This window comes from Hydra vulgaris, chromosome 01 (genome assembly GCF_038396675.1).
Source record: "Hydra vulgaris chromosome 01, alternate assembly HydraT2T_AEP".
NCBI lineage: Eukaryota > Metazoa > Cnidaria > Hydrozoa > Anthoathecata > Hydridae > Hydra > Hydra vulgaris.
In genome coordinates this window covers 71,952,501-71,974,697 of record NC_088920.1, presented here as the reverse complement: position 1 = coordinate 71,974,697, position 22,197 = coordinate 71,952,501, and the positions used below count along the sequence as shown (strand labels likewise).

The following is a 22,197-nucleotide window of genomic DNA, read 5'->3' as shown; positions in this document are numbered from 1 at the left end:
AAAAAAGCTTGCCGGTGCAATTCCTGAGGGAAAAAAATCATTTAAATTTTTTTTGAAAAAATCTGATTCCTTCATGGAGGAGTCGGAGCTTTTAATTGATGAACTTCGACTGGCAATTAGTATGCTGAAAACAAATAAAAGTGCGGGTCTGGATGAAGTTAACCCTGATGTTGTAAAAGCGGTCTCAGATATTATAGAGAAACCTCTTTTTAAAATTTTTAATCTTTCCCTAAAAAACGGCATTTTTCCTGACCAACTAAAATTAGCAAAAATAATTCCGATATACAAAGGCGGTGATGACTCAATAAAATCTAACTACAGACCAATTTCCATACTTTCTTGTTTTTCCAAAATACTAGAGCGTATTATGCACAACAGACTGTACAATTATCTTGAAAAAAACAACATTCTTTATCATAAACAGTTTGGATTTCGCAACAACCATTCCACGGAACATGCAGTAATTGATCTTGCCAACCAAATTTTAAATGGTTTTGATAACGACAGTTACACACTCGGAATTTTTCTAGATCTATCAAAAGCATTTGATACTGTCAACCACTAGATTCTAATTTATAAACTACACAATTATGGAGTAGTTCACTCCAATTTAAAGTGGCTGCAATGTTATTTACAAAATCGTAAACAAGGAGTACCATATGACTTAACATGTTCCCCATTTGAATCAATAAATTGCGGAGTTCCCCAAGGATCAATACTTGGACCCCTGCTGTTTTTAATTTATATTAATGATATTTATTTGTCTTCAAAAATACTTAATTATATTATTTTTGCTGATGACACAAATGTTTTCTTTTCTGACTCAAATTTAAAAAATATTTTTTATATTGTAAACACAGAATTAATATATCTTAATCAGTGGTTTGAAGCAAATAAACTTTCATTAAATATTGAAAAAACGAAATATATTTTGTTTGCTAAGTCATCTAAATCCGAGAACCTTCCACTCAAATTACTTGAACTAACAATTAACAATATTAAAATAAAAAGAGTTTTTTCAATGAAAATACTAGGAATAATTTTCGATGAGAATTTAAATTGGAAAAGCCAAATAAAGCTAGTCGAGAACAAAGTTTCAAAGACCCTGGGGATTATGTACAAGACAAAACATCTTTTAAATAATTTATGTTTAAAAAATTTATACTTTTCATTTATACATAGTCATATTAACTATTGTAATATTGCCTGGGCAAACAATCATTTACAAAACAAAAGCAAGCAAGTAGATTAGTTTTGGGCGCAAGTAGATACGAAAGTGCCGAGCCGTTACTCAAGGAAATAAATGCTCTAAATGTATACAAACTAAATATATACCATAACTTGTTATTTATGTTTAAACTTCAAAATGAAATGATTCCAAAATATTTTTTTAAAAGTTTCACTCGAATTAATCATAAATATGAAACAAGACATTCAATGAGTAATTACTACATCCCACTAACATCACTCAAAAAATCTGACTTCTCGACTATATGCCGGGGACCACGCTTGTGGAATTCGGTTCTTGACGAAAATATGAAAAAAATAAAATCTATTGCTACATTTAAAAGAACTATAAAAAAACACTTACTAAATTTAAACATTACGTACATTTTCTCATTTTTTTGAAAAAATAATCGAAATAGTTTTGTATTTTTAATTTTTTATGTACTTTATTTAATTTTAGCATTGTATTGAATATGTATATGCATATGAAGCGAATTAAATTTTTTTTTTTGTTGTTTATTGTCTTTAATATGTATACGAATATGTACAGGTTTGTAATTTTTTAATTGTTATTTTATATTTTAACTTTATCTTAAATTTCTTCTTTTCTTAACTTTAAGTTCTTTTTTTAACGTTAAGTTCTTCTTTAACCTTCTAAAATTTCTAACCAATTTTTTTTTTTTAAACTTATTAATTTCACTCTTTTATGTAATATTGGAAAATGTAAAATTTAATTGTATTTTTTTTTGTATTTCACAAAGGGGCTTGATGATAAGTCATTTTGACTTCTACTTGCCCCAGTCAGCTTGTAATTATATATATTTGTTTAAATTTATAGATAACATTGTAAAATGTGTAAAATGACGAAATAAATAGATAAAAAAAAAAAAAAAAAAAACTTTAGACGTATATCTTTTCTGCAATCTTTTCAATTTGAAGCTTTTTTTTCACCCAGTTTTCTATCAATACCAAGCTATTACCGCTAATACACTGTGCACAACATAAAGATTCAATTTTAGTATTTAAAAATTTTTATCATTTTTATTTGGAATATCACTTTTAAAATATTTAATTTTGCTGATCTTGAATAATTAGTATAAATGTCTAAATATTTTTTGGAGTTTTTTATTGATGGTAGTGATGATAAAGTGTGTTGGCTACCAAAAAAACTTTTCTTTCCAGTAACTTTAGTTCTTTGCTTGACTCTATCTTTTCTTCCCATAATTAAGAATTTTTTATTAAAATATGTTCTTATTTCCCTTCGCAACTCATATATAAACAAAGTAAATACTTGCATTCTAGAACAGTTAAAAAAGTTAAATTTAATCAGAGTAGATAATTTAAGTAAAAACAAAGTAGATAAAGCCTTTTTTTTTAACAAGTAGATTTTTAACTTCATGTGAGCAGAATAGAAAAAGCTTTATTGTTGCCATGTTCGTTGCTAGGGTAAAACTTGATAAATATGATTCAAAAAATGAAATTACTTCACTTTCCTGACATTAGTTTTAAAATCTCAATTGTATTCTACAATAAATTTTACTTTGGAAACAAGAAATTTTCACTTAACTTATGGGGTACTTCACCCTTAATGAATAAGCAAGCTAATTTTCTCAATGAGATTTTCAAGTTGATTATTTATGCATTAAAATTAAATAAACACATTTTTTGATTTTTTTTTTGCAGAGCGGATAAACGTTAATGTTTATTACAAAAAATGTTTTTTTTTAACTATAAGGACTTTACCCTTTTATGTTGACATAAAAAGTTATCAAAGCTGCATATAAAAACAGCATGCAGCGTAAAACGTTACATAAAAAATAAATTCAAAAAAAAATCCGGAAAAATTACTTTTAGGGCTCATTTTCAACTTCCGTTTTTACCTCATTTTCATAAATTTAAGTTTTTTTATTTGGTTGTATAAAATTTACCACCAAGCTCTAACCAAGGAATAACCAAGGTTGTTGCACCAATGTTAAACGTCTAACTTTTTACAATATTTCAATTTTAGGACAATTAAGATAGTTAATTACTATTATTAAAATATTAAATTAGATAAATTAAAATACAACTGCATAAACTTTAAGGCTTGCTTTTAAAGCTTATTCACAAAGTCTTTTTTATCCGGATTATATGTCTCTTTTATCCGGATGTGTCTTAAATGTCGAATCCCCTTTATTCTTCGGAAATTTTTAAAACAATAAGCCTCGTACTCTTCTTCCACCTCCATGACGGTCAGGTAATGCATTCAACTTTGCAATCATCTAAAAATAGCAAGTAAAAATAAAAACTTTAAATTATTTTTAGTTACTGCACAATAACAAAAAACATATGTGAAAAAATAGAACCTCGTTAGAAATGTTACATCCTTTGGTAATAACAGCAAGATATGACATCAATGAAACATCGTTGTATTGCTTAAAAATAGCGAATTTCGCATTAAACATTTTATCGTTATCATACACATAACATCAGTGTAATACTAGCATACTTAGGTAAGATATAACATCAGTGTAATACTAGTATACTAAGGTAAGATATAACATCAGTGTAATACTAGCATACTAAGGTAAGATATAACATCAGTGTAATATTAGCATACTAAGGTAAGATATAACATTAGTATAATACTAGCATACTAAGGTAAGATATAACATAAGTGTAATACTAGTATATTAAGGGTTAAAAAAATGTTGCAATATCAGTTACCAAGACTAAATTAATATTTAAAAAAAAAAAAACACTTAAAAGCGTATACGCGCGCATATATATATATATATATTTTTATAAATTAGTGTATTCTACAAATAGAGTGCTCAATGTTCTTAAAAAACAGAGCAATAAAATACTTTTTGTAAATGCAGTGCATTTACAATAAAAACTGCACCGAGCAGTGAACGCCTTAGAGATTCTTAATAAGTTAAAAAGAGTATAGCAGAGTGAGTTAATAGAACAAAAGAACAGATGTCCAGTGGAAAATAAAGAACCTCTTAATAGAAAAATATTAAAAATTGATCTAAGTAAAAATGTAGTAAATATAAACAGGAACAATAAACAATAGTCGAGAAAAGTCATTAATTGTTGTTCTACTAAAAAGTTGTTAGTGTCGAGCGTAAATGTGATGTATAGACAGTGTCAGTGATGGAGCAGAATTATTTGTTTTATAAGTAGTTACCATGTGGTCTGTATTATTAGGGTAATACATTATAGATATATGTGTTTTATGGGCGTCTCGAGTATGGTATGAATTCGCACCTTATAGTACTGTATGAACATAAAAAGACTTACAGCTTTCATCCGAGACTGGCATCCCATAAGAAGTTCTACTCTGAGTTTACACCAGGGTATCTTTTTGTTAGAGTATTCCTTTGTGTTATCTTAAAAGGAATATTTTCAGGGTATCCCATCGGGACAATTGCCACAGACTCCTGCATTGACATTGAGACCAGAGGACACTTAGTGGCGTTCAGTTCAATTTGCATACAATTGTAAATAATTTTTTGACATTAGCAACAGTAAGTGCAGTGATTTGTTGCAGTAAAACGAGGGTCAGTGAGAGTTGTAAACTGCTTTAAGTTCTTAACTCTGAACTTGTTCTAAGTACTCTCAATGTAGTGTACATGTGTGTGCATACTGTAGTAGCATGTCTTATTAGAATGAGTTACGAAATAGGTTGAAAGTCATTTAAACTGGTATAACGTAGGCTAGACGTGATTACTAGCAGTCAAATGACATGCAACATAACAAAAAAACTTTTACAACTAAATAATCTGGAAAATTAAAATAGAATTACACCAATATAGCAACAATAACTTGTATATATATATTTCAAAAACTGGTTCTAATGTAAAGATTATCAAAAAATACGTTCGATTGCCCATTTTTCAAGACCACTTATGTGGATGGCCACATTAGCAATTGTACATCAGGTTCTGAGTACAATTGAAACCGCTTCATTTTTGAAACACCTTGCAAAACTTAAGACAAAAAAAGTCTTTTACTTCATGATTAATTTTATTTTTTGTCCATATGAACTGTACGATGAGTATTAGTTAATTTCTTTAATCAAAAAATGTATTTTAAAAATGTAAATTGTTTAATATATTTTAAAACATGTAAATTGTTTACAAATGTAAAAAATATAGCATGTTATTTATTGTTGTTTTTTTATTTTAAAAAATCTCGAAATTGAGTAGCAACTGAGATGCAACTCCTGTTATTATTAGTAAAGCATTATTATATAAATATATAAATAACAACAATAATAATATTTAAAAGCTTTGGCATATAAATTTGCCGAAAGGTCACACACGAGCAGTGAAAGCCTTTATTCTAATGAAGTACATTAGAATAAAGGAGAATTATTATTCAAACAACGCATATTTTGACAGTTGTCAAGACAAAAATAAAGATTAATAGAGGAATATTTAAAAATAAAAAAGACAGACAATACACCTAAACAGTACTTACAATAATAAAAAATAAATTTATTTATAGACACCGAGAACGAGAATATACAACGAATATATCAGCAAACAAAAACTTATAAAACAAAAAATAGATAGCAAGTATGCATACAACAATGAAAGGCCTCAGAATAAAAAAAAACCATTAATGCTGATGTGTAAACATATTTTGTGTAGTGATTAAGTAATAAACATCTCGTCAAAGTCGCCTTTATTATTACTGGCGTTTCAATGAGGATCAGCACTAATAACTAGTTTATCCCGTCAGACAAATGTCATCGCCACTTATGCTTTACCCCGCGACTTACGCTTATTCCATACTGCAATAAAAAAGGACTCACTACAAATAGCCAAAACCCAACCACACCCAAATTTGTAAAACACTAATATTTTTTTGATGATATGATATGTAAAGTGTAGATCTACTGTACAATATACATAACAATAACGACATAAATCACTTACCATACCACCGGTAGAAAACACTAAGCACAATAAATTAAAATTCTAATAAAAACACCAGAACAAAACTAAAGTAACTAAAGTATGCAAACAGAAAATTTCCCCCTAAAACCATTTAATCTAGAATTATATAGAAATTTGAAAGCTAACAAGTGAATGTATGTAGTATGAAAGTGTGTTTCGTAGTTTGTACAGATGACAGGATTAACTGTGCACCTGCCACGTGACTGTTATATTATGAAATGTATCTAGAAAGATTCAAGAAAGATCTAGATCTAGAAAGAGTCTAGAAAGATTCGTTTTATAAAGAGAAGGCATCTTACTATTACCCATTTGTTGCTGCTGAATCTTGTGATTTTTTTAAAACATACTTCATTATTTTTACATAAATTAAATTAGTTACTTTCCTAAATTAAAAAAATTGATTTGATAAAACCTTTTGAAAAAAACTTTGGTACAAAACTAAATAAAACCTCTCAAAAATAATTGATCAGTTTATTGCCTTGTTGGTTGATATTATTTTAAAATTAATACAATGAAAATGAACAGAAATAAGAAGAACACTAAAGCATTAACCATTCCCCTAATTTCTAAAATTATTAAGGAAGCTGGTGACCCAATTTTCAATTTCATAGTTATGAAAGTCTCATAGCTTGATATGTTGTTTTTGTAGATACTCTGCAAAGTTTTGGAAAATTTAAAATTAGTTAAATACATCCATATAATGAAACTGAACAAAAATTAGGATCAGAGACAAGAAACTAATCAAGGAGCAAATGAAAATGACTTGGTTAGTCCATTGATATTTAAGTTCTAAATATAATTTCAATTTCCAATTTTACTTAGTTCTTGAAGCATTGATATAATTTCTAATTTTAATTTTACTTCTTTTGAATCAGTTCTGATTAAATTAATTTCAGTTCAGTTCTTATGATTTCAATCATTTTAATTCTTATTTCAGTTTCTAAATCAGTTCATATTTTACTTCTATCAAATTTCACAGCAATTAGTAGTCCTAACGACACATTTTTTTGAAAAAATTAAAGTGCAATCTTGAAGTTTATGAATTTGGGTAACTTGTACTTGTTGCATTCATTAAAAAAAAAAATCTTATGGCTCCTTCCGGGGCCTTAAAAAAAAAAAAAAATTACCCCACCCTGGGGTAAGTTGGCGCAAACTATAATAAAGATTACAAACGTATTAGTGAGTAAAAATTTATAAAAATTTTTTAATATTTCTATGAGCTAGAAGCAGTTAGTAGTTCGAATATGAAGCCAAAACAACACCCCACCTTTGTTCCTGGTAACAAAATCCCATAAAAAATTTTTTTGTAAAAAATAAATTAAAAAAATTTTTTTTTGTAAAAATAAATTTTTTCAATATTGTTACAAATAATAATTTAAAAAAAAAATTGATTTTATAAAGATATTTTTGTTTTTCAACTTCCCCTGTGAAAATTTTGCCAATAAACCCCAAAAGCTTTTCAATAAACTGCCTAAAGATCCTGAAAAACGACAACTACTAAAAAAACCTGACTGATAATAGTAAATCAGTTGTGACTGGAATATTTATAGTAGTTTTATTCATAGGACCCAAGATGAAATGATCAATTAGGAAAGTCCCCTAAGATTTCTGATACTTTTTGATAAAAGACTCTGCACATAAACGCAATTCGTCAACTTACCCCTGCTGACAACTAGCCCCGGTCTCCCCTATCATTATTTCAAGAAATAATGTAATACATAAGTTTCAAGAAAGAAATTTAAAAAAATTTTTAACTTAGTAATAAACATCTAAATAACCATACAAATAGTCATAAAATAGTCATTCAATGATTCAATTGAGTTATAATAAGATTTTTTTTTTGAAATTGAAAGAAAATATCTGGTTGAATTATAATTACAAGTTTTTGTTCAGTTTCATAAAAACTCTCATCTCTAATGATTTTTTCATTCGATTGCGGCAACCAACAGTTAAAATTCCACAAAGTGAAAAAATCCTTTCTACAAACGCCTGTGATGCTGGGGGGCGGACAGTAAATCTTCAAAATTGCAATCTTGCTATACTTGCTTTTGTTTTGTTTCCAAAAGAGCAGACCGTTACTTGGCAACGCTTCATCACCGCTTATGTCTACCAAATACCTTGACAGCTGACTTGCAACAGTGATATTGTTTTGGTTATAAATCTTTCCTTCTTTTGTAAAGATTTTATTTGACAAGAACTTAAAGCGCTTTATGGCAGCAAATTCACATTCAGATCCATTTGACTCAGCAGCAGCTTGTAATTCTTGTTCTACTCCACAAACTTTTATTATATACATCTTTGCTGCATGGAACAAGGTGTCCATTTCCGGTGTGAGTATAAAGACAGCAACAGTTGGATCTAACAAACATGCAGCAGACGGAAGAGGATTAAACGTATTTGAGTCCGGCTGCAGAATTGATTGAAACCGTTGACGTAGATCTCCAAGAAGATTCTGATTCAGAACCTGTGAAAGAGACTGGGCATCGGTCTGAAGTATATCTGTTTGTACTGCAAATGGTTCCAAAAGTGAAGAAATGTTTTGAAGACAAACCCATTCACTTGCTTTGAATGTGTCGATTCCTAAATTTAAGTAAACTATCTGTAATTAAAGTTTACTAATAACAATTGTAATAACTAATAATTGTCATTGATATACGTCTCTTTTTTCCATGCTGTTGTGATGTGATTTAAAAGGCAGGGTAAAGTCTTTCCGTGTTATTAGTAAACCTAATTTAAAGACTATATGCCCTGTCTTGTTTTTTAATGATAATGACTAATGAATTTACAATTTATTAACATTTTCGTTTTTTTAGTTTAAATAAGGTAAGACACTATTTTGTAGATTTAATAAAATTCCGAAAACAATTTATATACACTAATAACATAAATAATAAAATAATATGTACCAATTTCTGTAAGAACTTCATTCACCGATGTCTTTATTTTCAACAGCCGGTCAATCATCTGATATGTACTGTTCCATCTTGAGGTGCAGTTAGTTATCACAGACCTCCCACACTTGTCAATAAGTTTCTCAATTGCCACACTCGATTTCCTAATTCTTGATACAACTTGTCTCGTTTCTAAGATGGTTGCACTACAATGTTCATAAACTGGTTTTATGAGAAGCTGGAGTGTGTGAGCCATACAGGGCATTCGACGATATGGAATATGATCTGGTAGGAATAAATCAGTTTATTCTGACTGAGACTGGATCTCTTCCTCATCAGTTTCATGTTCAGACTCGTCAGATTCAAACTCATAAGATTCAGATTCGTCAGATTTCTTAGCTGCATGCACTTCCTGTAAGAGCCTGATGGCTTTAACCATATTAGACCCGTTGTCTGAAACAATCAACATAACTTGATTTTCTCTAATACCCCACTGGTCAAGACATTTCTTTAAACATTCGGCAAGCATCTCACCCGTGTGGGGATGTTGGAGTTCCATCAAATTTAGGAAAACATGTCGTGTTTTATCAATGGTGGTGTCATAGAAACAAGCAGATACTCCAAGGAACGATGCTGTGAGACCCTTCTTCGTCCAACCATCAAGACAAATTGTTACTTTGCGTGTATGATTTTCAGTTGTGCAGATTGTCGAAGAAAACGCTCGTTTATCCGCTTGTTCAGTGTTGCAGACCCTGCAATATAAAATTTAAATCAGTTAAAATTTAATGCACATCAGTTTGTGTAGTTAGTTACTATAGTGTTACACTAATGATACGATAATTACAGGTAAAAATTTAAAACTTGTTTAGCATTGAATGAATCTAAAACAATAATTTAAAAATTTAGTTGTGTTAATTATTACCTGGCAATTTAAATTTTGGGTCAAGCGTTTTTATCATCTCTCGAAACGACGGCTGATCTAGCAATACCATTGGATAGCTGGTATTAACAATCATTTCAATCACGCTATCCTGACGCACTTGATATTCACTTGATTGCGTTGGCCACGCGGTGATTCGGTGTTCAAAGCTCTCTCTTATTGTCTGGGTTTTTGTCTTTCCACTATTTTGGGAAGATGTAGAATTGATTTCATCAATTTTACATTTCAAAAACATTTTTTCTGCATTTCGTTTTTTCTTTTCATCCGTGTAACATTTGTGTGTCTCTTTATGTATTCTCTGAATGTGCGCTACTAAGTTACTGGAATTTTTTCCGGCAAGAAATGCGCCACACGCGCCCTCATTATTTATGTCCTGTACTAGACACTTGGATTTGTCAGTTTTTTGATCGTAAACGAAGAATTTCCATACAGGACTGTCACGCTTCCTACCAGCCAACAACCTTGATAAACTCATTATTCTGTTATTGATTGATTTGCAACTCTTAGGAATCTATAGATTTTTATTTTATTTTACTACAAAAGATTGGACGCATTGAATTTATACTTAACGTAATGACAAGCACGTGACCAGTTTTGTGGTCCATTAATACATTCTATAATCATTTCAAATATCATCGTTATGGTCAAACATGTGCGCCAATTTCAAACCAAGTATGTAAAATTTGTAAACTAATTGTCAAAAAAAAACTAATTATTGTATCAAAACTTTTTTAATATTCAATAATTTTCGTTCGTTAATAATTCTTAATTCTATTCCTATTTTCGTTTTTTGATGCTTATATTCAATTCTATTTCAGTTTTCGTTCTTCAGATATATCCTAATTTTAAGTTTTTATTCACATTAACGAAATCAATTATTTTTACTTCAAATTTTACTTCACGTTAATGAAAATATCACTGGGTTAGTCTGGAAAACAATTCAGAAGGTAGACTAGAAGGGTAATACAGATAAAAGAAAATGTTTTGAGCCTTAGTACTAGCAAAGTCACTAGTGCTAAGCAACGCTATGCAGTATAATGAAAGTCACCAAAAGCAACAATTTTGGAATTGGGTAAAAAAGAGTCCAATTGATGGGAAACAACAACAAAAAGTTTTAATAAAGTAGGAGAACAATCAAGAACAAAAAAAAAAACAAAAACGATTGAGTAAATTGGTGCTAAACAAAAAGCACATTAAAGAACTGTCTGAGAAACTGATTTCACAACAAATAAATTAATAGGTGAATTAATATATAAGTATGAACCAGGCTAAGCAGCATATATTGAAACCACATATTTGAAGTTTTAACATATTTGGCTAAGCACCATATATGTGAAGTTATTGAAAATCAACAGATATAAAACTACTTCGAAGACCACAAATATTTGTAAAAAACAATATATAGTGACTTCAGTGACGGATCAAAGGGGGAGGGGGGATGGTGGTATGCATCCCCCTTCCCAGACCAGAATCTGTAAGTCCTAAAATATCTTAGAAATTGATAAAAAATGCAGATAACCACAAAGAATCCTTAGTGGTAGTGGTAGAACGATCACCTTGTGAGCAAACTCTATGTTTCCTACATCCTCACATGTCCCTAGTAGTACTATGCTCTAAACTATCAAAATTTTGACACCTTATTTTATATTATTCTTATTTTATATTGTAATACAAGACACTTCTAAAATATTTTTAAATAAAAAAACAAATTTTATGAAACTGTGCTGCATAACTTTTAATCTAAAATAAAAAATCAACACATTCAAATATGAAAATCTACATTTAAATATGAATATATTATTTCAAAAAACTATTCTTATGACAAGAAATTGAATGTAACAAAAGGTAACATTCTTAGATATTTTCAACTGCTGTGTTTCTTAACAAAAGAAATAAAAACATTTAAAGCTTGGCCAAAATACTTTTTGAAAATTCGAAAAAAAAAAAAAAAAAAAAAAAAAAGGATCCATTACCTAAATTTACATAACTAGCGTCAGTATATGCTAGAAACTTTATTTATTTAAATCAGATTTTACCATTTGCTTTTAATAATTTGTGTAAAAGGAGATGATAAAGATGATTTTTATGAAAAAAAAATTAAATGTATACAAAAAAACATATGTAAATGTTTTAATGTACCATAAAATATGTTTAAAATTTTTTTAAAATCGTGTTTTCTCAATTTAAACTTTCTTTGATTTTTACGATTTTTAAGGTAGGATTTTTTGGATGTCCAAAGAAAAACTTTCTGAAGTTTTTTAATGATTTTATAATTAGATAAAAAAAAAAAGAAATTCAAATAGAAACCAGGTTGTAGATAAAAATGTGTTATCAGAAAATTTTTTTAATATTTTAAACTGAATATTTCTTACAGACCTTGCTTAAATTTCACGAATTTTGGTGTATCTTTCATAAATTAAGACAGCAATTTAATGTTTAACTTTTCAAAATTAAATATAGTAGAAACCAAGTAAACAACAATTAAATTTAATATAAATAAATATTTTAAGGTCATCAAACAGGACTCCAATAAAGAAAGTCTTCAAACAGGTATTTAAAAAAGTAACAAACATAAAATTAGCTTACTTTCAGTAAATCTTCTTTAAATGAGTTTGTATTTAAAACAGGAAGTCGCTGACATAAACTTAAACACTCACGCATTATTTCTTGATTCAAAGGAATTTCACCTAAAAAAGTTACATTATAGAAGTTACTTTTCTCCTTATAACATATTGATCCAGCAATGTAAATTGATAAATAAATTCTTAAAAAGTTTAACAAACCATTTTGTACAGCTTTTACATACTGGAGAATAGTTTCAATTCTTGAGTATAGCATCTGCACGGCGCTTTTATCAACTTGCATATGTTCTGAGACTAAAATAGAAATATGCGTTCTAAAACTTAAACGGAACTAGATGTTTAAAAAGAGAGTATTTGTTTTATAACTAAAATAAACACATGTTCCCACACATAATAAAAAAAATTAAAGTATTTAATATGGTAAATATAGTAAATTTAAACTTTTTCAGATCACAACAAATTTAACGTGAGAAAAAGTAATTTACACCAATTTTCCTCATGTAGAAGCCCATAGAATAGAATATAAGGTAGAAGTAGAAGTAGAAGAGTAGAAGGTAGAATACTTCTACCTTCTACTGCCTATTTTTCAAGCAGATCTAGATAAATACTTACATAAAATAATAACAGAAACAATTACTACAAGTTTGTTTTTTAAACTTCCTGAAATTTCTCAGAATTTACATAGAACTTCTTTGAGCTTCGGGAAATTCTTTTGGATTTTTCCAATTAATTTATAATAAAAACTTAAGAAACTTTAAAAACTGCAACATTTGCATATGAGCAACTATATCTTACATTACTAAAATAGATGTGAAAATAAGTCAACATATAAACTTTTTTCATTACAGCTATGTGTAGTGTAATTCTTGTAACTCATGACAACATGCAATTTCTTGGTACTGAAATCCTGGTCCATAACTTAATAGAAATATAATTTTCAAAATGTTGATATTTCAGTAATTATAGCATTTTTTCTTTAATTATATACTATTCAATAATTTTAAATGTTAAATTAATGTAAATATTTAATTGTAACTAAATTTTGTTGAAAATAATTGTGTTCCTATTTGTTAACAATTTATGTTTAGTTTATTGTAAACAAAGTTTTTCAAACACTGTAAACCAAAGTAACAGTCAGGTTTGAAATCTCCCCACATCAGATTTTATTTTATATATACTTAGTTACATATAGAATAATAATTGTTTACTTAAAACCTCCAGTTGAGTGGAAAAATGCATGAAAATCAAAAAAATTAATACTTTTTAATTATATAAATTATCCGCCATTTTCAACAAAATAACTTTAACTTGTCAGCGATTTTGTTTTTAAACATTCTCTGATGCACAACGACTTAAAGTGTGATTAAACAGAAGTCAGCAATATATGTGCTGTTTGTTTTAAAACCTTTGGTAAAAAGTCATCAAAGCTTCATAAAATAACCAAAACTATTGAAGAAAAAATGAAAAATTTTATTTGGGATAGCTATGATCAGAAATTAGTTAACCACTAAAGTTATTTGTAACAATTATTATAAAAACCTTTATTGTTTAGAAAAAAATGATACAAAATACCTTAATAAATGGCTAAACGAAATTTGTCAGGTTAGTTATTAAACTGAATTAAAAATTATATTGAAAATATATTATAATTTATAGATTAAAATTTATAGATTGAAATTATTATCAAAAGATGTGTTTAATATGTTGTGGAATTGTTAAACCAGGAATTATTCACTTTTGTGGGGATGTTCAAGCTGTAAAAAATTTAGTTAATGCAGCATATGCATTGGGATCAGCAAGTGCGGAACGTGTTGCTTCAAGTATCCTAAAAACTAAAATGCAAAAAGAAAATATTTTTAGAGGTGAAAAATTTACAATTGCTACTCATGGGAAACCATTGAGTATTGTAACTGGGACTATGAACAAAAAAAGTGATTGTGCAAGTTTAAATCAAGTGTCTTTTGGAACAAATATGGAGCTTGTAAAATGTTTAGAACTATCCCAGTGTAAAACCAAAAAAATGTTTTCTATATTTAGAAAGAATTTTGGGTTTCAGTAGTATTGAAGGAAATATAATTAAAAAATTAGAAACTTTAAAAGCTGAATAGAATGAATATTTTTATGCAAAGAAGAATTTTTTAAAGCATTTTTTTTATTATACAATTTTTTATAGTAAATAAATCAATGGTTTATATAAAGGATATTGATGAATTTATACATGTTATAATCACTAAAAGAAATATTGCCCTCTTTTAACAATTATAAGAGTTGGTGTGAATTCTGGTCAAGGTTTTTTAAAAGTCACAGTGAATGTTTTTAATCTGCATGATAAAACTAGCAGCCAACCTGACCTTGATGATGCTGGAGTGAAGCGTTGTTTTATTATATGCTATTGAAGAAGGAATACCTGGAAACACAATGGAAATCTTAGGAAATTAGTTGATTCTCTTAATCTTCAAAATATTAACTATTCTGTTGCATTCGATTTAAAGTGTGCAAATCCAATGTTTGGCATTACAAGCCATGCTGGAAAATATAGTTATCCATAGTGTGAAGGAAAGTCTTTTGGATTGTGGAGTAAAACGAACTCTTGGTTCTCTTGATTATCAATGCAGTAAATACTTAGAAGCTGGAAAACCAAAACCAAAGATGGCTGATTATAAAAATGTAATTAATCTAAGAGTTTTATATCTTGAAGAAGATCCAGACACAGTTATAGAAAATTTAGTTCCAGTACCTGAGTTGCATATATTAATTGGAATAGTCACAACTTTTGGAAAGTTTTTATCAAAACTATGGTCTGGCTTTGAACAATGGTTAAACTCAAATTATATACATTTTTAGAAGTTACCATGGCATTGGGTTTGATGGCAATAATGCCAACCAACTTTTAGATAAATTAGATGTTCTTGCTCTTGATATTGCTGATCAAGGAAAACTTAATTTATTTCCAGTTATTGAATGTTTAAGAAAGGTTAAAGCAGTAAAGCTACCTTTGGAGAAAAAATTATTGGTGATATGGAATCTGCTGTTATGGAATTTGAGACAGCTTATGCTAATTTAATGGAGTATATTAATCATTACTTAGAGAATATTTCTTTAAATATAACATGAAAAGTTCAAATTGCAATTAAACATATTGTACCATTTCTAAAAAGTACCAATACTGATAATGGGCTTGGAATTTACTTAGAACAAGCAGGTGAATCTGTTCATTACGAGTATAAAAAAACATGGTCTAAGTATAAGACACGACAAAACCACTCTGATTATGCTAAATGATTGAAGTCAAGTGTTGTCACATTTTCAACATTTAATAAATAGTTAACATGTTTATATTTTAAGTTAATATATTGTTGACCCACAATCAAAAAGTGTTGCTTTTTAAGTATTTCAATAGCATGTAAGATTAAGTATCTATAAAATTTAATACTATTTATGTAACTCTAAAGCTTAGTCAAGATATTTGTTCACATTAAATCCATTTATTGTATTTTGTTATTATTTTTTACCTAAACTTTTTTGCTATGTTATCTTTTAGAGAATATATGTTCAAACACTTTTTAATGCTTTATAATATAAGTATACACAAGTATAGAGTAAAATTAGGTTAAGGCATGTGATAAATTTTATTTTTCCTAAAATTACGTGAAATACATGAACTTAAATAATATTACCTATGTACTGCCCCTCCCCTTTAAATCAAATGTCAAAATGTGTAAAATTTTTATTTCAACCAATTTTTTTAAATTCACCTCCCCAAGGCCGAGAAGGCCACTACAGACAAGGAGGCTACTTAATTGTGGTTATAATCCTCTCTCTTAACTCTATAACTCTGAAACACAAACCTTGACAATCAAGGCTGCTGCGCAGAGAAACAAGATGAGCACGGTACGGTATGTGGTGGGGATTGAACTCGAGACCTCTTGCTTACGAATTTCTATGAAGGTTCTCAATACCCTTACTTAATTTAACTACTGTTTTATTTCTTAATAACAAAAAATTGGATGTGGGAAGACTTCAAACCTGGCGGTCAGTCTGGTCACAGTGCAAAGAGCTATATATTATGTTCCTTTTTCTTAACAATTGACGTTTTGCTGATTGTAAATAAAAATGTAATTATTTATATAAATAATTAAATAGACTTTTGTTTTGCATTTTATTATTTTAGTAAAAGCTCCTCTTATAATTACAAATAAATAATTAAGTCATAAATGTCTTAGTTACTTTTTTAACAAAAAAGATTTTAAGTGCCAAAAAAAGTCGTCTTTATTTTATAAATAAATATAAAAAAATAAAAAGTAATAAAAAAATAAATATAAGAAAACTTTGAACTGTCAAAAAAAATTAATTATTTAGATTTTCGGTTATGGGCCTATGAATTTATTGATGATGATAAGCCTATGAATTATGAGCTCATGAATTTGCATATTTTTCTGTTACAAAAATATTTGGTTTAATTTATAAATCTAAGTGGTTATTTTAAAAATTTAGTTCACAATTTTTATTAATTAAATAATTTAAAAAAATTGCGATTACTTTTATATTACATAATGTATTTTAATATTTTTTTATCAAAGTTAAAAAACATATTTTAATAATTTTTATAAAAATAAAATAAAAAATTTTAAAATTAAATACATTTTTAAAATATTTGAGTAAAGCATTTTTTTTTTGAAACCAAATTATAATATTTTTTATAAAGTGACACAAAATGTAAAAATACAAGATTTAAAAAATTCTATTCTAAGAAAATATTCCAATTCAAGAAACCATTTTAAAGATGATCTTATATATTATAACTTGATTGTTTTAACGATGATCACATTATTTTAAGATTATCTAAATTTTAATTGAAATTTTCCACATTTTACTCAACCATAAGCTAGAAGGAAAGTATTTTAAGTCAGAGTTAATTTCTTTTAAGTTTTACTCAAATAATCATGTCCTACAATGCAGTAGGGCATGTGGCAGGCTGTGCTGGAGTACATGTTTCCAGTAGCAGAGGGATGAAAGTAGCAAAGAGTTATGCAACAGGCAGGGATGTCATGGTCATCAGGCAGTACGGGACAACTCGCAAGGGCAACTGAAATTTAGAAAAAATACCAGCAAGTAGCCTGACAGGGCGATTAGAGAATTCTTACTTATAAAAGATTATTTAATAATAAATAGTAGGTACTGAATACCAAATTGCATTAATTGCACAAATTATAATTTGTAAAAAAAATAAGCTGAATTAGATTAGACATGCGTGCGATTTAGAATGCTTCAAAATGTGACTATAATTTTTTAAATCTTTTTGTCGAAATTTGAAGCACATTTTCTTTTCAATTCAAATTGTGTTTCAAAATAACATTTTCTTTAAATTTAAAAGCGCTAACAACTCATTTTTTTAAATGTTATCATTGCATTTTAAATCATGATAATGGGCACATAAATCATTAATTATGCTTAAACTTTTGTTTGCCATAGTTAAAATAAATTTTTATTTAAACTTTGTCAAACAAAAGTTGGAGCATTATTAATGAAGCACATGGAAATTTTTTACTAAAAAAGAAGTTTTTGCATATTAAAGTAAAATGATTCAGAAAAATTCAGATTCAGACAAAGTGATTGAAGATTAAACAAAATGTAGTAAAATTTTATTCATTTTCTAAAAAGCTCTCGGTCTTTTTCTAAAAAGATCACCGGTCTCGATCTCACCGTAAAAGCTCTGATCATTGACAAAATTTTAAGCTTTGATCATTGTTTAGGCATTGGTCCAACGTTGTGTACAATATTGGCCCACTGTTGTATACAGCATTTACCCATCGTTGGCCCAACATTGTATACAACATTGGCCTAATATTGTTTGTAACATTGGGTCAATATTGTATAAAACGTTAGGCAAATATTATTATAAATCAGCTATATAATAAATTTCAACAACAAATGTTGTATATCAGCCTAACATTATATACAACATTAGATTGTTGTTACAAATAGATGATTTCCATCGGTATATTGAAATTTATAGAGAAATAAAAACAAAAATGTATGATACAAGTATAAAATTTTATTTATTTAATTTACATAATTTTTTCCTTAAATATAAATATTGCAAACACCAAACATAAACCAAAAACTAACACATTGAGTTTTAAATAAAAACAATTCCCAATTTTTTTTCTAGTTTTTATTTTGTCAATGACAAAATAAAAACTAGAAAAAAAACAGATATCAATTATGACAAAAAATAAATAAAAGTAAGAACATTACACATAGCTTTTTCCATTGCAATACTATTAAACAATTAATATATATAATTAAAATAAATATAATTAATTTGTTTTTAATTTGACAGTTTCTTATTAGTTATATTTTAGTAGTCTTTTATTTTAACTTTTTCTTTTTTAGTTTTTTCTCCGTACTTAAGATAAACTACCAAAACTACCGTACTTAAGATAAACTACCAAAACTACCGTACTTAAGATAAACTACCAAAACTACCGTACTTAAGAAAAACTACCAAAACTACCGTACTTAAGATAAACTACCAAAACTACCGTACTTAAGATAAACTACCAAAAAAATCAGACTTAAGAATGACTCAAGACATTATTTCAGTGACCCAAAGGGCGACCAGGAAAAAACTGGAGGTTACACAACTGACAGTAAAAAATAAAAATAGGGACAGTAATTCACAAACAGAATGAAATCTTCTTATCTCAGGACAATTCTCATGTCTAATATCATGTTTCTATTTATCTAACTGCATACTTATTCCTCTATAATGTAAGTCTTGCATATCAATTCTCACGCTAAGTTTGTTTAATTTAGCATGACAAATCAAAATATATATATATTTTATTAGAACCTTGAGATACATCTGAGTGACCAGTTGATGATAGCCTAGCAACATGATCAACACCGATTCTTTCTGCTTCTTCAGATGCCAAAGTGTAACTTATTTCAATGAATGACGTTCGAGGCTATAATAAATATATAATAAAAACAGACACTTGATACACAAATAAAATTTCATTCAAACTATTTACAAAAATAATTATATAAACACTCATATACTTAAAAATGACACAATATTTTTTATTCTTGACATTTTTTTAACATAACTATTACATTTTCAAAAGACTTAATCTTAAATAAAAACTCTGGATATTAAAAATAGAATATTTTACAGAGAAACATTAACAGACAAAATATATACATACCAAACTAATAAAAATTATTACAAAAAAGACTTAGTAAATAACCAATCAATATAAAAAAAATCAAAATAAACTAAACTGGCAGTTTAATTAAATAAAAGTTATTAGGTAAAGAATTTTCCCATTTAATGTGAAGCGCTTCTTTTACCTTTGATTTATGTTTGTTTGTACATTTTTTTTAAAAACAATATGTGCATGACATAAATGTTATCTTTGATTCTGAATGTATCCCAAGAATTTTTAAATCATCTTCATTAAAAACATAAAATTTGAAAGTTACAATTAAAAAAGAACCAGATTTCCTTTTTTCAGATGTGGTTATTAAAAAATCCAGTTCCTTTTTGACATTAGCTTATAAAAGACTAATCCAAGTCTTTTACAAAACATTTTAATTTTGTTCCCTCTTGCTATAATCAATTTTTTTTTTTTACAATTAACTCTATATATAACTTGGTCGTAAATGTTGTTTGGTTAATTGAGCAAAAATACTTGGTTGGGATTTAAAAGACAAAAAAAATCTTTTTTTTTGTCTTTGTAAATCTGTGTTATAAATTATCTTAAAACTGATAAAAAAAATTCTATCAACATCAATTAATAACTTGTATATAAATGCATCAATTAATAACTTAAATCAATTAATTAATTGCAAAAATCTGACTAACGGTAATTCTTTTGAAGTTTTTTACATTGCTCCAACCAAACAAAAATGAAAGGTAAAAGAGCCCATATTAAAATAGAAAATCCATCACATAATAAACAAGCGTCTCATTATACTTATGTTACATTTATCTCTCTAATTAAACTGCTAGTCTATTCTATTTTGATTTTGGTTTTTTATAAAGTCATTTTTATCGATTTTTTATGTATATTTTGTTTGTTAATATTTCTCTGTAAAGTCTTCTATTTCAATGTTTGTTAAAGAATTTTATTGTACAATTAAATCTTTTAAAAATGTAATAATTATATTACAAAATATTTTGTTATATATATATATACATATATACATATATATATATATATATATATGTGTGTGTGTGTGTATATATATATATATATATATATATATATATATATATATATATATATATATATATATATATATATATATATATATATATATATATATACACATGCACACACACACATGTGTGTGGTTTTTATTTCGGTGGAGATTTCAACATTTTCCAGCATTTCTGCATTTTTCCAGGACAACTAGTTTTGCAATAACTTAAAGCAACTTTATTATCATTTCTTTACATCAAAGTAAATGGAATTGTTGGATAGACTGTAAGGTATTTGTTCAGAAAAGGTTCAAATATAATTAAAATATAAGCAAAGAAATATAACTTAAGAAGCAATTAAATGATCACAAAGTTTTTTTTTAATGGCTATTGCTCTTGACATTTCTAAAGCTTTTGATAAAGTTTGGCATGCTGGTCTTCTCCATAAGCTTTTTTCTTATGGTGTATCTGGTAACATATTTAAGATTATTGAATTCTTTCTTTCCAATCGCAGCATAAAAGTTGTCCCCGACAGACAGCACCCTCCTTCATATCCTGTTACTTCAGGGGTTCTTCAAGGTTCTGTCCTCAGCCCTATACTCTTTTTAATTTACATTAACGATCTTTAAGAAATTCTCACATCTAGGTGGCGTTTGCTGATGGTACTACCATTTATTCTAGTCATGATAAGAAGCCAACACTCTCTTCGTGAGGGGTTTTGAGCTTGAAATGGATCTCACTTCTGCTGCAGCATGGGACTCACAGTGGCTGGTGAACTTTAATTCAGATAAAATCCAAATTTTTTCATTTTAAACATAGTTGGACCTGCTCTTGCAACCAGCCTTCAACCATTGTCACATCGTTCTAGTGTTGCTTCTCTTTCTTTCTTGTAAATACTATAATGGACACTGCTCTAAAGAGCTAGCGTCTCTTGTGCCATCTACTAAAACTCATTCTCGTGCTACTCATCATTCAATAAAGTCTCATCTTTTTTCTGTGACTGTTCCTAAAACTCTTATTCGCACAGTTTTTTTCCTCGGACATCAGTTCTTTGGAATTCACTTCCTTCATCTTTCTTTCCTTATTCATATAATTTGCAAATTTTTAAGTCGTCTGTCAATCGTTATCTTGCTTTACAAATTTTATTTTTTCTCTTCCAGTAACTTCCAACTCTAATAGTGGTTGCTTGCAGCCTTGTTGGAAGCAAAGATGTTGAGAAAAAAAAAGAAAAAAGAAAAAAGGTAACCACTTTTTTGTTTTTAAACCGCCTAAAATAGAAATCAAGAATCATTTAGAAACATTTTGAATCATATCTATTCATATTGGTTCTCTTGTCAATACTTTTATATTAATCAGTAAGTCAGATGGTTCTCAAAGAATGTTGTCTGTCTAACTGTAA

General features: G+C 27.9%; 1 protein-coding gene across 1 annotated transcript in view; it reads right to left on the bottom strand.

Moving 5' to 3' along the window:
* Positions 1 to 3,246: 3,246 nt before the first annotated feature.
* Positions 3,247 to 22,197, bottom strand: part of LOC136075581 (COP9 signalosome complex subunit 6-like) — a 38,061-nt gene continuing 19,110 nt past the window's right edge. The window contains exons 6-10 of the mRNA XM_065789099.1: positions 19,446 to 19,560; positions 12,791 to 12,883; positions 12,594 to 12,694; positions 3,573 to 3,641; positions 3,247 to 3,488 (exon numbers count right to left, since the gene is read on the bottom strand). Coding sequence (XP_065645171.1) covers positions 3,417 to 3,488; positions 3,573 to 3,641; positions 12,594 to 12,694; positions 12,791 to 12,883; positions 19,446 to 19,560 — 450 coding nt within the window. The 3' untranslated portion in view covers positions 3,247 to 3,416. The remainder of the gene's footprint in view (positions 3,489 to 3,572; positions 3,642 to 12,593; positions 12,695 to 12,790; positions 12,884 to 19,445; positions 19,561 to 22,197) is intronic.